At 38.8% G+C, this 17,537-nt stretch overlaps 3 protein-coding genes across 5 annotated transcripts in view; 2 read left to right on the forward strand and 1 right to left on the reverse strand.

Moving 5' to 3' along the window:
* lias (lipoic acid synthetase) overlaps positions 1-2,139 on the reverse strand; it is a 4,716-nt gene extending 2,577 nt beyond the window's left edge. Inside the window, exons 1-5 of the mRNA XM_008316902.3 lie at positions 1,984-2,139; positions 1,175-1,350; positions 937-1,030; positions 732-812; positions 87-243 (exon numbers count right to left, since the gene is read on the reverse strand). Coding sequence (XP_008315124.1) covers positions 87-243; positions 732-812; positions 937-1,030; positions 1,175-1,350; positions 1,984-2,139 — 664 coding nt within the window. The remainder of the gene's footprint in view (positions 1-86; positions 244-731; positions 813-936; positions 1,031-1,174; positions 1,351-1,983) is intronic.
* Positions 2,140-3,348: 1,209 nt separating this feature from the next.
* rpl9 (ribosomal protein L9) lies at positions 3,349-6,778 on the forward strand. The gene is made up of 7 exons (XM_008316901.3): positions 3,349-3,507; positions 3,621-3,736; positions 4,443-4,538; positions 4,677-4,809; positions 5,212-5,292; positions 6,032-6,161; positions 6,617-6,778. Exons 1-6 carry the CDS (start codon positions 3,462-3,464, stop codon positions 6,136-6,138), a joined length of 579 nt encoding a protein of 192 aa, XP_008315123.1. The 5' UTR covers positions 3,349-3,461; the 3' UTR covers positions 6,139-6,161; positions 6,617-6,778.
* Positions 6,779-6,915: 137 nt separating this feature from the next.
* Positions 6,916-16,270, forward strand: rfc1 (replication factor C (activator 1) 1). 3 transcript variants are annotated; one of them, XM_008316900.3, is made up of 23 exons: positions 6,916-7,923; positions 8,695-8,799; positions 9,079-9,145; positions 9,287-9,391; positions 9,611-9,879; positions 9,975-10,049; positions 10,196-10,273; positions 10,367-10,717; positions 10,835-10,948; positions 11,053-11,232; positions 11,368-11,472; positions 11,829-12,270; positions 12,378-12,490; positions 12,650-12,764; positions 13,170-13,258; positions 13,444-13,581; positions 13,682-13,777; positions 13,870-14,123; positions 14,218-14,335; positions 14,413-14,558; positions 15,087-15,300; positions 15,404-15,577; positions 15,670-16,270. In XM_008316900.3, the coding sequence occupies exons 1-23, from the start codon at positions 7,921-7,923 to the stop codon at positions 15,760-15,762; spliced, it is 3,444 nt and encodes a 1,147-aa protein (XP_008315122.1). In that variant the 5' UTR covers positions 6,916-7,920; the 3' UTR covers positions 15,763-16,270. The 3 variants fall into 3 exon arrangements, with proteins under 3 accessions (XP_008315122.1, XP_024914330.1, XP_016890935.1); XM_025058562.1 differs by having other exon boundaries at positions 15,673-16,270; XM_017035446.2 differs by lacking the exon at positions 6,916-7,923 and adding an exon at positions 8,273-8,340 and having other exon boundaries at positions 15,670-15,762.
* Positions 16,271-17,537: the final 1,267 nt, after the last annotated feature.

Consider the following 17,537-nt stretch of genomic DNA (forward strand, 5'->3'; position numbering starts at 1 on the left):
TGCTTTGAACATTGAATGTAAAACATTTTACTGGTGTCATTTTATTAGGAAAGTTATGTATGTAGATAAGAACAGAAAGCTGTCACCATCACGGTCCACTGAGGTGAGAACCACATAGTCCAGACCCCACGCAGCGATGGCCTGGGCTGTGTGGTAGGGCTCGTCTGGATCAAGAGGTGGTGGACGACGGGCCGTCTTCACTGAGCAGAACCTACACCCACGGGTGCAAGTGTCTCCCATCAACTACATGCACAAAAAAAGAGAGTCATATTTATTTTATAATTTATAATCCAATTTTAAAATTAGTGCGTGACTGATTGACAGGAAAACAGATCAGTTTTAATGCATTCATTGTTTGTTTTTCCATACCTTTTATTGCTTTTTTTAGGCAGAAACCTACTGTAAGAATATTGTACCCGAGTAACATTTCTCAATGTCAAATTTTTAGTTATTTTTGCAATCTATTAGTTATTTCTTTGATAACGTTCGCTAATATTTTGTCTGGTTTTAGACTTACTGCCATAGTTTTTTTAGCAATTAAAGATTACAAACAAAGTACTGTTTAGACTTACTGCCATAGTTTTTTTTTAGCAATTAAATATTATAAACAAAGTACTGTAGTCAGTCCTTTAGTATTTTGATTTTAACCTGTCTGGCTCTCTATCAAATAAATATTATTATTATTACACCAAATTAGAGTTTGTTGTTACACAGTGTTACACCAGACTGACCATGATGGTGGCGGTGGCTGTGGCATGCTCCCCTCCTCCCCAGCACTCTCCAATGTTTGGACACCTGGCCTCCTCACACACCTGAGAACACAGACCAATGACCAAAGAAACTATATTGAAATGTCAAGTCAAAGAGATGCAAAAACCAAGTTCCAAGTATTTTTATATATTGCAACTGTTGGAAAATATAGCTAACAAAACTCACAGTATGAAGGTTCAGGTCTCTCAGTGTGTTTTTCAGCTTGTTGTAATTCTTTCCAATGGGGATCTCTGTCTTGAGCCACGGAGGAAGCCGTAGCCTGAAATAACAAAAAGTGGAGCCACTTATAAACTCTATAATGATCTTCTCTCTATGTGAGTGTATAACATGAAGATAAAAAAGCACTTTGGTAGAAAATTTACCATCAAGCTTTGTAAAATTGTATATCGAATATCATTTTTACCTCTCTCCTTTCTGTCTCCTCAGGTTGCCTTTGTATTCTGTCCACTTGCTTTTATCCGACAGTTCTCCAGAAATGAAGTCTTGCAGATCGGGCCCATCGTCACTCAGCTGCCCCATCTTTCTCTCAGTCGGGGCTGAGGAGGATGTGGCCACAGATGAAAGACAGTTGGAGAAAACCTACAAGGGCAGGATGGTTTGGTCAGGTTTACTACAATCAACTTGTCATAAATGATCCCAAAAAGCACACACAGGAATTGTCAGTTGGACTGAGACCTAAAAACATACATTTCCTCAAATGTTTTGAATTTCAAAAAATATATATAATTCTAACTCATTGATCACAATTAGAAAGATTAATCAGCTAATCACTGAATAATGGTTAATAAATAATACTGTTGATGCAGATATTGCTGCCACCTACAATTGTGTTAAAAGTTAAAAGCCGATTAATATTAATCGATTGGTGGCTGGACCAATCAGTTGGACGTTGACGGAGTTAAACTTTGCCACAAATCATAAGAATACGTTATAATACGAATATGTTTTAATCCGCCATTTTCACATGACATGACTATGACAACGCTAATAATGAACAAAAAAAATCTGGCAGTGCTAAATATCAGCATCAAGCTTGATGCTTGTTTTAAACGAATTGACATTGCGTAGACACAGCGCTTAACTGACAAGACACATGACTGAAGCCTGGACTTCAGCACAGTGGCGCAGGCCTAACAGCAGACGTTAAACGTGAACACATCACATTCAATGTCCACGGACGAAAGTGGTAAATGTCTGTGTGGAAATACTCACGTGTGGCACACATCTATAAGTCAGCCATGAATGGTGTGTGGAGAATCGACCAGCAACACAGCAACTCTGTTTGAATAACGCCATGACTTTGGTAAGCAGACGACTTTCTAATGGCAACAAACCTCGACGAGCAGCTGCTTTGGTCTGATGCTGCATTCAAGGGATGTGAGAAAATGGGATAAAGGGAAACGGTTTCACAACGTAACATCAGTAAAAACATTATTGCCACAAAAAGTAACAAGTATTAATGAAAACATGCTATGCCAGTTCTGTAAACGTATTTAATATGTACATGTATTTTACATAAGGAATATACAGTCACTCTAGAATCAAAAAAGGTTTTAAGAAATGTTATTATTATTATTATTATCATTATTACATTGACGTGGCGAATCATTTAGGTTTTTGCGACGCTACACGTCTTTTATAATGTGTGGTTTCATCAACTTCTGTTCTTTGACATCTTTGATTACATGATTTTTCAGTTTTATTTGCGTCAATAAAAAGCCCAATCAGATCTTTCTAATAAAATGTATTTATATATTTGTGAGTGTGTGTAATGCATTTAAACTGGTTTAAATTGGTCTTAAAGTGGTACTGTACAGATGATGCCATTTGTCTTGTCAAGTAAAACTTATTCCTTTCATTTAAAAAACAAAAAAAAATTGAACTTTATTGATCCCATATTTGGGAAATCCCTGTGTTAGTGATTCAGTAACGACTGTATGCTCTTTAAAATTCATATAATAATCACGTTTGTCTATTTTAAAGGGCGTTTCTACTTCGGGGGGCATTTTGTTTTTACAAAAGTGGGTAAAAGAAGCTTTTAAATGTATCAAAGCGAGACCAGAGAGCGCATAGAAATGATCGTCGATCGTTTATGATGCCTGGGGACGGCAGGCGCGTGCACTACAACAGCGTCGTGACGTCCTTCCTTCCTCCTTTCCTCTGCTACCGGCGAGGTGAGGATAGCTGAGAAATTATTTTCGTGCCTGTAAATCTAAACCCATCTAGCTCTATTAAACATATTTCTCTTCTTAATTCTAGACATATGACATATCAAATATAGTTATTCGCAGCTAACGTTGTATTTAGGCCTTACTTGATGCCTGTGCAATGATATTTGATTACTTTATACTGTGAAGAGTCTAGGCCTGACGCCGCTGAGTGCCACAACGTTTTTAAATTTGAGTTTAAGTTCATTAAAAGGATGTTTTTCCATAGTCGTCACCTTTGTTCAACATTAAAATATCAAATGGGATTATTGCGTTTAAAAGCATCGAAATATTGACTTGTGTGATAATTTGTAGTCCACGTTAGCATTAGCTCTAGTGCTAGTACTAGCTACTAGTGTGACTTCAATGAGTCTGACAGCGAACTCATTATTGTTCGGTTCTTAACATCATTTACCAGTATCATCCAGGGAGTTTAGTAGCCACAGTGATTTACCGACTCCACCATATTTTTGTCTCCACAGAATGAAGACCATTCTCAGCAGTCAGTCTGTAGACCTCCCCGACAATGGTAAGATACAATGTTTAGACTCGACGAAAAGATGCTAGAAAAGAAAGTGTGCCGTTTTTATGTATATTAAACGCTGCTGACTCCTTTTTTTAACCTTTCTACTGTGACTACAGTCGAGGTGAAGTTAAAGGGACGGACAGTGACTGTCAAGGGTCCCCGTGGTAAACTCACCAGAGAGTTCAACCACATCAACCTGGAACTGTCCCTGCTCGGCAAGAAACAGAAAAGGGTAAGTTAAACCAACCAGCCAGTCATGTTATGGTTTGCAACCAAAATGTGAGTGTGTCAGTTTTTTTATTTTTTTAAATGACACATTGTAGTACCATGCACCTTTTTCGCAGAGATGCAACACAATGGTGCAGGCATAAAGCCAGATGTACCAGTGTCAGTTTTATTAACTTATTCTTTTATCTTAAGCATTTCTTACTTTAGAAATTCTTAAAAGATAAATGTGTAGAACATCTCAGGACTCCCACAACCACAGTAATAACAAGGTTAAGAAAATAATTAATAAATATGTTGTGCCAATAATGGCACCCTAAGTAGGTGTGCATTACAACTTGTTTTAATTAACCAGTCATTGCTACAACTTAAATGAAAAAGGTAAATCATTATTAAATTTAACTTAAATTTAATTTTACTCTCCATTAATGGAATTGTTTTTAATATGGATCACTGGGGTCATTTATTTCAAAGAACTTTTATTTTTAATTTAAATTCAAAGCACGAAGCAGTTGTTACATTTATCTGTGTAAATATCTGTAAATTAGGTAAGAGAAAATTATTTAAAAATTAAGAAATTCACTTAAATAATTTTGGTTTAAACTATCGTTGATTTCCATCAAGCATAGCAGATGTGATGAATGGTTTTGTCAGTATTCTTTCACATAATATCAGCAACTGTTTACATTTGTCATCGTTTTTGTTTCTCTCAGCTCCGTGTTGATAAATGGTGGGGAAATAGAAAGGAGCTGGCCACAGTGCGCACCATCTGCAGCCATGTCCAGAACATGATCAAGGGAGTCACATTGGTGAGGTTTACTTCATTTCATATATGGTATTTTAAATAAATCAAAAGTGTTTGTATTATTCATAAGAGTGGGTCATTTTTGAACATTTTAATTTTCATGTCCTGGCTCAGTGGATTTTTATTTCTTTCCTGGCTGCAGGGATTCAGATACAAAATGCGCTCTGTGTACGCCCATTTCCCAATTAACGTCGTGATCCAGGAGGGTGGCAGTATGGTGGAGATCAGAAACTTCTTGGGAGAGAAGTACATTCGCCGTGTCCGAATGAGGGCTGGTGAGTCCACATGTGATGGAGTTAGGATTTGTAAAATCTTCATAGTAAAGGGTATATTTTAAAACTTGGTTGAGACTTGGCACTTGTGGAGGTTAATCTGCTTATTTAATGATTACTTGTGCTCTAAACAAATGTTGACGTTTCACATTTCACACGTTTCACAAGTCTGAGTGCTTTAGGATTTATAGCCACTTGACATGAAAAACTCAACCGTAGAAACTTTTTCTGTTGACGTCAAAGAGGTGGCTCCTCAGTGAATGTGTTTTAAAGTATCAAGCATGAGGTCACATTAAGTTGTCTGTTGTGTGGTTACAGTGCACTTTTACAAGTACCATACCTCAGAATATCAATTCTATGGATTTGGGTCTTGTGTGACATTAATTTGATGCTTGTCTCTTTCAGGTGTTGTCTGTTCAGTCTCACCTGCCCAGAAAGACGAGCTCATTCTTGAGGGCAATGACATTGAGCTGGTGTCAAACTCATGTAAGCTTTTTTTTCTATTTTCCTTAGACTTGTCTTCTACGTGGTATCATGTAAGATAATTGTGTATCTGGTGTTTTAAGCCCATTGATTTAACTGCTGTGAAACATTGTTACGGACGCAGGGGAATGGGTTCGTTCTAAGGTTTTTATATTCTTTATAGCTGTCTGCAGTGATCTTATTGCAGACAGTTGGTTATAATTGGTTTTGACATTATCAGGCTTAATGTCAAATTTCTGGGCCATGATAAGCTTGGTTCAAATAGATAGAGCTTTTGATGTTTGCTATTATGAATGTCCAAAAAAGAACACATCGCAAATATTGCAGCAATTTTTTGGAATAAAAAAAAAAGTACTACTTATTGCATTTAAGTCATTTGGTGTGTTGAGATGAAGTTGGCTATGTATGTTGTTGTAATATTATTTTCCCTGTCGGCTTTAAAACATGTGCAATGAGCATGTAAAGTTTGTATTGAGTATAGTCTAGTCTTTACCTACAAATAGTCCACAACTACTTTTGTCAAGTGAACCAGTGTTCATAGGACATACTTTAACATTCATTATATTCACCACTACAATCACAAGGGAATATTGAGCTATTCTGTACTATTCATTTCTATAGGAATAGACAGATATAACTCCTGACTCTTCACAGTCTGATCCTGCAGTCTTCACCAGACCATTGTTCGTTGTGATTTCTGATGTGCTGTCATAGGCTAATCAACCCTGTTTTTTTGTTGCAGCTGCTCTGATCCAGCAGGCCACCACAGTCAAAAACAAGGATATCAGAAAATTCTTAGATGGTATTTATGTGTCTGAGAAGGGAACAGTTGTGGAGCCAGGTCATTAAAAGTTCCACCTGCAGCCGTAGAGGTTAGAATACCGTCCGAGCCTTCCCTTCCCTTCCCCTCTGGGGCAGCCTTCCTGTTTTCTTTTGTCCACTGTTGTGCATGTTTTCACTCCTTTTTTTCTTACTTTCTAAAGGTGCTTGTGATTTCTTTGCTTTTCACACATTTCATTTACTGTTTTATGTTAGCACTGGAGTTTCAGGGCATGTTATAAATGCATGATACAAATTACAAAAGCCAATTATGTGTCCTGTGAATTTTTAGTATTAAGTTAGGTGTTGTCTTCACTGAACCTAAACATTTCTAATGCTCTTTTTGTGTTTATTTTTCTTTGAGTAATTGCTGAAATAATTTATTTCCTCACTAATGAACCCCCTACACACTGCTACTCTTGTCTTTCTTTCTACAAGGTCTTAATTTTAATTAGTAAATTAGATGCCTTATTGTTCCTTTTAACACTTTGATCTTTTTCCCCACCAGCCTCTTTGATCCAACAGGCCACCATGGTCAGAAAGAAGGACATCAGGAAGTTTCTGGATGGCATTTATATCAGCGAGAAAACAACTGTGGTGGAACCAGAAGTTGAATGAACGTTCCCTGTGTTCTCTAATGACCAATAAATCTACCAACTTTTTCAATGAATCACTCTTGGCAGTTTGTCTTTTTTGACATGTCAACAGTTATTTCATTGTAAATTGACTCCATCACCACTCCATGTCAATATTATTATATTCTCGGTGTCTACTGGAAAAAAATAATTGTAGTTGTCTAAATTGATAGGGTTGTAAAAAGTAAAATTTTCTTGTATTAAGTATTGTGATGTTCAGTTACACAAACATGACTACTGTTTAATGAAGGCATAGACCAGCCACACTTGAGATTTATTTTTTTTTATAAACAAAAGTCCACAATCCTGAATGTATTGTCTCTACCCACTATTCAACTAGCTAACCCTGGTCAGGCTTTTCCTTTGCTAGGTGCCACAAAGTATCTAAATCTAAACTAAATCTTAGTTTTTAAATTCATATTCAAAATTAACATAATGTCATGTTTTTAATCTTATACCATGGACCCTTTCAGGTTAGACAGAAAAACATAAATTATAAATAGTCCAACCAGACTATTTATAATTTATGTTTGTTTTTGTTTTGTTTTTGAGACACCTCAAACTACATTAAAATTGAGTTTTGTAAGAGAAGTTTAGATTCTTATTTTTTTAATTTGTCCCACTAAAGCTACGGCGACCTGTTTTTCTGTTTGTTTTCTACAACACAGCTCCACCATATATCCGTTTTACTACCGTCATGTGACATACTGGATTTATTCTCCACTTCTAAGTGTTTACATCCAGATGTCTGCTTATATGCTAGGCTACATAAAAAAATCAATGTAATTCAGAAAGAGGATAACATATTTTGTGTAATTATGTTATGAAAGTTGTTTAATACTACTATGTTTAATATATCTTTGAAAGAATCAAATTAACATTTTATTCCTTATTCTTTGTCCAGTTAACAAGTGTATTACTAACTGTTTTAACGTCGTTTAGCAGCAGTTAGGCTCCATCTCATCATATTCCTGCCTTTGTTTCACCGGATGCTGTTTGACGTACAGCGACGCAAGGCTTCCAGATCGCGGGTCTTCGTCATCTCCATGCGACTACAGAGTGAAGCTTCGCGCCAAGCTGCTGCTACTAACACTGTTGTGTTCATTTTTGTTCTCTTCTGATATTAAGGAAACTTTGGCTGCAAAGGCTGCAAAAGAAGACCCTCTGCTTCTTCACCATGGTAAGTTGCAGATTTGTGACGGAGTGAAAGAGAGAAGCTGCGTCATCTGCAGTCGAGGGGAGAAAGTTGTCAGAGCGTTATTGACAAAGTAAAGCTAGGAACATTTTTACTCTGCTGCTCGTGATTAAATTACAGTGTTCGACCCTTTTCTTGGTCGTATGAGAAGGATGATATTACAACGAGATAAAACGTGGATGTAAAGTACACGTTTACTTGTTTTTCAAATGTTAATTGTCATTTTTAAAAAATCATTACTAATGTTCTATGTATTGCTTCTAAAGAGGCTAGATGAAAGGCTCTTCCTGTCAGAGCATAAATAACAAGAATATCGGCCACCGACACTGCCGATTCTCTCATATACTAACTGTTGGTAGTTGTCATCAAGCCCGGAAACAAGTACAGTAGTACCTTTACATGGCAAAAGTATCTGTGCATAAGTATTATTACTTGATGGGAAATATGATGACTGTTATCTCTCCCTGTCTAAGAGCTAGATAATAAACCTGTGTAACTTATAATTTATTCATGTTAAATACAAAGAAAAATGTGTGTAATTACAAATATTGCATGGATTATACCATACAGTGTGTATTCTACTAGATGCATTCTTAAAAGCATGTATTCAACCATTATGCCATTACATTAACATTTTTAAACCCATATATTTCAAATACATTTATAAATTACTCAAAGGAAAATGCTGTCTTAATCGTATTGGGAAAAAAATAATCAACATTTATAATTATACCCATTCTGTTATTTTTCACCCAGGACATTAGGCGGTTCTTTGCACCGACTGCAGCCAAACCTGCGGTGCAGAAACCCCAGAATGGAAATTTGAAAGCAGAGGAGAAGAAGAAAAAGAAAGAGACCAAGGTAAGGCAATAAGTCTGTCAAGATGAACTCAACGTCTGCACCTTCATTGCTAAGCCAAATAGAACAATAAATCACACAAGAGTTTAACCCCACTGCAAGACTAGTACACATCATGTGTTTGATTTAAAATAATAATTCTAAATTCAAACATTTTGATGGCCATAACTCACTTCACAACTGATATATTTTACAGCAGACTGCCACACAGCTCGACACGATTATATTTAGGACCTGGCAGTAATTCTGAAGTTAAGTTATTACAAATTTGTTGTTAATCAGGTCAAAGCGGAGGAGAAACAACATGATGGCGAGAAAAAGAGGAAGAAGCGTGCCATCATAGAGTCAGGTAAAAAAGATGATTCACTCTAGTTAGTTAACTTGTCTTTTGGACTGAAGGAACGGTTGACAAACAAACAGACTGCTCTTAAGAGACAGCTTTTCATCCTTTTTGTGTCTTCCCATGACCGTGTATTTGTTCGCTCTACAGACTCTGAGGAGGAACCAGTGAGGCAGTCTAAAAAAGACAAAGCCAAGCCGAGCAAAAGAACACCACCTTCCAAACAGGATCCTGTGCATTACGTCTCTGAAACAGGTGACAGCCTCTCAGTGTAAATGTTTGGGCTGGGATTGAATTGTTCACTTTTCTGCCCCAGAACATGTATATTAATTACAAATATTGAGGATTTAAAAATGTTTTACATCAATAATATGATAGTACATATGAAAGCATTTTCATCTATTTGATCTTTTTTAAATAACAATACTAGATATTTATCCGACTTATTTTTAAATTTTGCTTCTTTGGCTGTAGATTCTGACAGTGACAGCTTTCCAACCTTGAAGAAAGTTTCAAAAGCCAAACAGGACAGCACATCCAAACACACAAAGACAGAGAGACATAATTCTCCACCAGGAGCCAGAGAAGTCGTGAAATCTCCGCTACAGGTTAAGACTGCGCTGAAGTCTCCACCGGTGCCTGTTCAACCCAAACAAACCCCCACCTCAGTGTTCGACTACTTTGGCAGTGGCACGATTCAACGCTCAGCCAAGAAGCTGGTTGCCAGTGCTAAAAGAAAAGCTGTAAGTTCAGCTAAGGTTTTTTGTAGAATTAATTTTAGTGCAACAAAACCAAAAATAATTGATGGTTGTACACCAATGTGTATGTTTATGTCCAGCCAACACAGGACAAAGATGATCTAATCAGTGATGAAGAACTTGCCAGGCAGCTGCAGATGGAGGAAGATGCCGAGGTCAGCAGATGGAGACTTCTACCATTATTTAAAATATATTTGGATAAAAAAAAAGGATATGAGAGCCATAAACTAAGTTATACATTTGGTTTATCTTGAAAAATGTATAATAAATCAAATGTTTTTGTTGTCTTAATTTGACTTAGCTTGAAAAGCAGGTCCATGGGGATGAGGAGTTTGCCAGAACACTCGCCATGCAGGACAAAGAGCCACAGGCAAAGAAGGTATGAAATTAATATCTGCATGAACAGTGAATCAAATTAGTACTATTAGTTAACTAAACGGTGTATCTTGTTCATTGTTGTTATTTCATCCAGGCACGGAAAGGTTTTGATGAGAAACAAACTCCTGCAGCAGTTCCTACTGAGAGCAGCACAAACTCTGCTGACGGCAGCAAGAGCAGCCCATCACAGAGAAGCCACATCAAATCAGAGGACATCATCAGCCCGTCTCCAAAGAAGAAAAACCCTTCTCCAGCTAAAGCTAGCTCTAGACTGGCCATGATGAAGAAAAGGGATGAAGAAAAGGCTATGCAACCGAAAAGCAAAAATCACATACCACTCACAAAAGTCTCCCCCAAGAAGGAGCCTCTGGCTTCACCCATGAAGTTCACACCCAAAACAGGATCCTCGCCCACTGCAGTTAAAACATCTCCCAAGAAACCAAAGGTGTGAGTCCTGTAGAAACCTTCTCTATGGTGTCTGCATCACTTTGTGTCTCCACAGTGACTGACTGATGAAATAACTTCCTTAACTACACGTTGAATTCCTTTTCATTTTGACCAGAGCATCAGCACGAGTCCCGACGATGCAGAGAAGAAGAAAGTCAACGCTTCAGCTTACAGAAACTACCTTAACAGAGACGGGCCACAAGCTCTGGGCTCCAAGGAAATCCCACAGGTTGTAGAAATCCAAACATCTGTGATGTCCAGTTGTGAATGGAAACTCAGCTGAATCTCACAGCTTACATTTGAATCTGTGGTATGTGTGTTTCTTTTCCACAGGGAGCAGAGAACTGTTTGGAAGGCTGTGTGTTTGTGCTGACAGGGGTCCTAGAGTCCATGGAGAGAGATGATGCCAAATCTCTCATCGAGCGATACGGGGGGAAAGTTACAGGCAACGTCAGCAAAAAAACCACATACCTGGTGCAGGGCAGGGACAGTGGAGTCTCAAAGCTGGAGAAGGTGACCTAACCTGGTGTCTGTTAACAGAAGACCGATATAAAATGTTTTATAAAATATTTTTAGGCGTGAATGATTTATGAATGTTTTTGTGTCTGCACCTGTAACTGGTTCAACTCTTTGTTGTCCTCCGCTCAGGCTGAGAGTTTGGGAACACAGATACTGGATGAGGACGGTCTGCTGGACCTGATCAGAACTAAACCAGGCAAGAAGTCCAAGTATGAAATAGCTGCTGAGGCCCAGGTGAGCCCCCCAGTATCTAATCAACTTTCCTCTTAGACTACTGTCACTGTGTAATTTAATCTCTTAATACACAGTAGACCTGGTCATTGCTGGATTTTCTTTAAATTAATAAAGTAAATGAAAAAAATCTCTTAAAAAAATTAAGTGAATTATTAATTCTTTCACTGCAGCCTGCTTCACACTAGTAAAACCCTGTAAAATCTGTTAGCAACAAACTAAGATACAACAAGTGCTTAAAGTAAAATATAGAGGTCTGGCTGTAATGTGATCAGTGCAAAAAAAGCTAACTGGTAAATGACATATAAAGGATGATGTCTTCTGCTCTAACAGATTGGATATGATTTGTTTTAAATTAGAATAAAGCTTCAAAAACCAGGACTCCTCCCAGTCAAGTGTCAAAGGTTACAAACAGACCTCAGAAGATCTCTCCTTCCAAGGGTAATTCCAGGTCCCCTCACACTCCCAGCCCGTCAAAGACTGCTCAGATACAGGGTCACAGTGTGAAGGGTGGAAGCAGCAGCACGCCACCTGGGAGAGGTTCAGGTCACATGGCCCGCCGGGAGCTTGGCCTCTCCTCCTCCTCGCCCTCCTTGTCTTCCTCTTCTTGTCTACCTCGAGGCCCTAGCTCTCCATCAGTAAGTGGAGAAGATGCCAGTCTCCTCTGGGTGGACAAGTACCGTCCACTCTCCTTGAAGGCAGTGCTTGGTCAGCAGGGAGATCAGAGCTGTGCCAATAAACTGCTGCGGTGGCTGAAGAACTGGTACAAAAACAACGGCAGCACCACGTCCAAAGCACCAGGTACCAGACTGTGAGGATTAGTTCCTCTTTAAGAGGCGCATCTAAAAACCAGAGAACTTTTGGTATTGAAGTGTAGATTTGTCCTGTTTTTTTTCATGTATCTGCAGCCAGGTTTGGTAAGTTTGGAGGGGGGAGGGATGATGGATCAGGGTTCAAGGCAGCTTTGCTCTCAGGACCCCCTGGTGTGGGAAAGACCACCACCGCAGCCCTGGTCTGTCAGGTTAGTGTCCAGATGGAAATATTCTTACATTACAGTGCAGTTACTTTAAATTGTATTGTGTTTTTAAAAAACCTTTGGTCGCAGTTACTTTAAATTGTATTGTGTTTTAAAAAAACCTTTGGTCACCTTTTGATTTTACCTGTGACTTTCGACTCACAGGAACTTGGTTTCAGCTTCGTGGAGATGAACGCCAGCTGCACTCGCAGTAAAAACAATCTGAAGGAAGTCGTGGCAGAGTCGCTTAACAACACCAGCATCGAAGGCTTCTACAAAGGTCAGTCAATTTTCAAGAACTAACCCATCTTTGGTGTACTCTGTTAAATCAGATACAGTCATTTTGTTCTCAGTCTGCAGTATTAACATTATTAAAAACTTTTCCTTGATGTTTTTTTTCTTTTACAAGATGAGGACTAATTAAAAGCAAATGCACAATGACTAAAAAAACAGTCTAGAGGAGACGATGAATGTTTATTAGTGATTACATTAATGAGAGAAAATAAAACTTGTTTCCAGCTAAAATCAAACAATGATCATATGTAAAATAAATATAGAAATCCCCCCAAAATCAAGGTGTTTCTGAATTCAAACATTGCTGTTTCTGCATTTAAGTCCCAGTAAATGTGTGACACAGATGCCCATGCTGATCTGCTGCTCTCTTGTTTGTGCTTCTGTCTTGTAGGCACCTCGCAGACAGTAAGCAGTAAACACATCCTGATCATGGATGAGGTTGATGGGATGGCTGGTAATGAGGACCGTGGAGGAATCCAGGTGAAAAAACACCTCATTCTTACTGCTGCTACATTCTCTAGGTGTTAATGCATTTGGAAATAAATGGTCAACAGATTTTTACGTCACACATTTTGTTTTGTTTTTAATCAGTGCAATTCAAGTGTCTGCAGGATTAAGTGATAATCATTCTCTCTTCTGTGTTCCTGACCTCTGACCTTCTGTAGGAGATGATTGGCCTGATCAAAAGTTCAAAAATCCCCATCATCTGCATGTGCAATGATCGTAACCACCCCAAGATCAGGTCACTGGCAAACTACTGCTTTGATTTGAGATTTCAGAGGCCGCGAGTGGAACAGATCAAGGTTAATTAAGTTAATAGTGTATTCACACAAAAACCTAAGATTATCAATTTCACATCAAATCATCAAAAACTAACATTTAATGTTCTGTCCATATTTCCAGGGAGCCATGATGTCCATTGCTTACAAAGAAGGCATCAAAATCCCACCTCCAGCTCTTAATGAAATCATCCTTGCGTCCAATCAGGATGTTCGACAGGTACTGAGGAAACCCAAGTCCAGTTCTTTACTATTTAGGTCTTTGTTCACTATTGTTTCATTGTGATGTTTTTTTATTTTATATAACTCCAGGTGATCCACAACTTGAGCATGTGGTCGGCCAGAGACAAGGTGATGACGTACGACCAGTGTAAGTCCGACGCTGCCAGCGCTCGCAAGGACATGAAACTGGGGCCATTCGACGTGTGCAGGAAGGTGTTTGCATTGGGAGAGGAGACGGCGCACATGAGCTTCATCGACAAGTCCGACCTCTTCTTCCACGACTACTCACTAGCGCCACTCTTCGTCCAGGAGAACTACCTGCACGTTCGCCCTGTAGCTGCCAGGTGAGGAAGAGCAGCTGTACCTCAAACCAAACAAACAACCGTCCAGGTTTGTTTTGTAACATTGTTTGGTTTTCCTCTGTCTCTGTACAAACAGTGGAGACCCCAAGGCCCACCTGGTGCTGCTCAGCAAGACGGCAGACTCCATCTCTGATGGAGACCTGGTGGACAGGAGGATACGCTCTGGACAGAACTGGTCGCTGCTGCCAACTCAGGTCATTAATTGCTTTGTGTCCATTTTTTGTGATGTGCTGCCTCTTGGCTAACCATCTAATATCTAATTCTGTCATAGGCCATCTATGCCAGTGTGCTACCAGGCGAGCTGATGAGGGGCTACATGAGTCAGTTTCCTACGTTTCCCAGCTGGCTCGGCAAAAACTCCTCCACCAATAAACATTCTCGTATAGTTCAGGAGCTGGCTTCACACATGAGCTTGAAGTGAGTGCAAACATTGTACAGTGTTTTGCATAATATGGGTTGCACAACTTTTAGTAGTTTGCCTGGTACTGCTACTAAAATATTAAAGCATTTTGCATTTAAATATATACCCCATGTCATTTATGACCAAAAGAGGGCACTGTCTACACTTGTGACAACCGGAAAAAAAATCACACAACTAAATTAAGATGCAGTGCACATTAAAAAGAATACAGGAGACAGAGCTTCATGTTGTGGAATTGTTTAGAAATGACGTAGAGGAGGAATGTTTGCAGTGACTACTCTGTTAAATGTTAATATATTAAGCCTGTGTTTTTGTTAAGTTGTGTACGTTTTTTTTTTTTTTCAAGATTAAACGTTTATCTCTGAATTCCTGTAAATCTAATTATTTTAAAAAATCAATGCGACTCATAGACTGGTTTAACAAAGGCGACTAATGCTGTGGTGTGACTGAAAAATACAGTAGTCTGTCTGTTTCTTAAGTATGTGTTTGCAAGAGAAACAAGGACATTTTTTGTGCTCCTGCAGGACATTTAGCAGCCGACAGGCAGTCAACCTTGACTATCTGCACTACCTGCGGCAGGCGCTGTTGAGCCCATTGCAGAAACATGGAACTGAGGGAGCCGGACAGGCTGTGCAGCTGCTGGATGACTACCAGCTTGTCAAGGAGGATGTGGACAGCATCATGGAGATCAGTGTCTGGGGTGGACAGCCTGACCCCTACTCCAAACTGGACTCTAAGGTCAGCATTAAAGAGACTTATTTAAGAATGTGGCTCAGACCAACAGAAGAGTTGGTTTTATTCTTTTTTTTCCCCTTTGCTTATTTTTTTCTTGTTGACCCAGGTCAAGGCAGCTTTCACCCGAGCCTACAACAAAGAAGTTCACTTGACGCCGTACTCCCTGCAGATAGTGAAGAAGAGCCGACGTGGTGGAGGAGAGTCGGAGCTAGGAGGAGAAGACAACGGACACGAGGAGTCAGAAGGTGAAGACAACCTTAAAGTGGACGCTATGATTAAAGTAAGTACTCACACCAGCAATTTTATTTTCCAAACTCATTTCTCAATTGACATTTCCTGTCATTCATATTTTCACCTGCTCTGTCCCTGCAGCAGAAGAAGATTAAGACTCCAAAGGAGCCAAAGGAGAAAAAGGAAGAGTCTGGGAAGGGCAAAGGAAAGGGCAAAGGCAAAACTAAGAAATGAGGAAAAACTTTTTTTTTTTTTTCCTGCTGCTGCTTAAAGAACAGAATCTCGTATCTGTCCCTGCACTTACACCAATCCACAAGCAAGCAATGGAAAATAGTGAAACTGATCCAAGACCCAACATTCATCTAATCACAAGAGTTTTTTCAACTCTGTGCCATCACTCTGTTTTCCTCTGTACTGAACCAATGCTGCTCCTTGTCTGCTTGTTCCATCACTGATCATGTGAGTCTGCACTTCTTTTATATCATGTGTCAGATCAGCCAGGTCCAGGTGTCGAGGGTGTAAATAATGTGACTATTATCTTTTGCTATTGTCTTTAGTAAACGATAGTTTTCCTACTTGAGACTGTAAAGTCCTGTAAAGATTTCATGAGAATGAATATAGAAATATGTAGCTCATGAATGTCGGCGTGCTGTGTTTTTGTTTTGTGTATTAACGAAAAGTAAAGGAGTACAAAAGTATTTCTTTTTTGTGTAAATAAAGTTAACTCGCATTTACAAAACCATGTTAAAAGTCCTTAAAGCTTTTTCTTTTATATGTTTTTGATAACTCACTGGGTTAATGAAAACCTAATGGAGTATGTAATTATTTTAATTTTGTTTTGAAAGTGATCAAGATTTGTAATTGGAAAGTTTGACCAGTGGCGATAGACCCACCAGTAGAATTCAATCACAACCCAAATTAATAAATATATATGTTTTCTAGCAAACTTAGAGGCAGTTAGAGGGAGTTTGTGTTTAAAAATATCCCACGTTTGTGCTGACCTGCTGTTCATGTCTTATTTACACTAGAGAACCACTCGTCTCTAATCCTTTAAAAGTAAATCTGGTTCTTGTTGAAAATTAGAGTTAAATAAAACATTAATGTGGTACCAGCACATTATTAAAGAAAGAAATATTTATGAACTACAAAATACTTTTATACGAAACTGTATTTGTCATATGCCTGATACCAAAGATCAGAAGCAAAATATGACTTTTTGTAGCAGAGTTTAATTTGGGGGAAATATTTAAGTAAATTAAAAATTAAATACAAATATTTTACATACATCGATCTGCTTCTCAGAAAACAGAATATGAATGATCCATCTTTACTGATCTAGTTGTTTGGGGAACAGTCGGAAAGTTTCTGTGGGCGTGCTGTCCACAACATCCAATCAAATTAGATGATGTTTGGATTCGACAGCATCCAATCCAATCAGCTTGCAGGATAATGAATCAAAAACGATACCAAAAATGTTAGTTCGGCTAAAAAAAATTAGGTGGTCAACAAAAACGAATTGCAGTATGCAAAACATGACGATAACAGACGGAGACTAGAATGACCACCTGTCCCGCTTTACGTTGTATTGAACAGCAATTTTAGCCTTTGTTCCGCGTCACGCAAAATTAAAATGTTGTCCCATTTTTTCATTCGACATAACTTAATTGAATATAAACTATTTTCTGTACCTGGCTGTCTATGGGCACGACTATCAGTGCAGTCTATAGCAATGATAGGGGCCTTCGTGGATAAGGCGGTAGCTGACAGGCTGAGTGATGTGTCAATCAAACTGACTGACTCGCAGCAGTCGCACACACTTTAGCGTCTGATATCGTAGAGAGCGCAATTGTTTTGATACTGTGAAGGCGTCCTTGTGTAGTGTGCCGAAAAAATAAGACGCCACCTTTTGGCTGAGACCAGTGGGTGGAGATTCTAAACCAGCTTTCTGCAATTTGTGTAAAAACGGCTTTTCTGTCGGACATGGTGGCGAATCTGATGGGAAGCGACAC

Source organism: Cynoglossus semilaevis, chromosome 9, assembly GCF_000523025.1.
Source record: "Cynoglossus semilaevis isolate Cse_v1.0 chromosome 9, Cse_v1.0, whole genome shotgun sequence".
Classification (NCBI taxonomy): Eukaryota; Metazoa; Chordata; class Actinopteri; order Pleuronectiformes; family Cynoglossidae; genus Cynoglossus; species Cynoglossus semilaevis.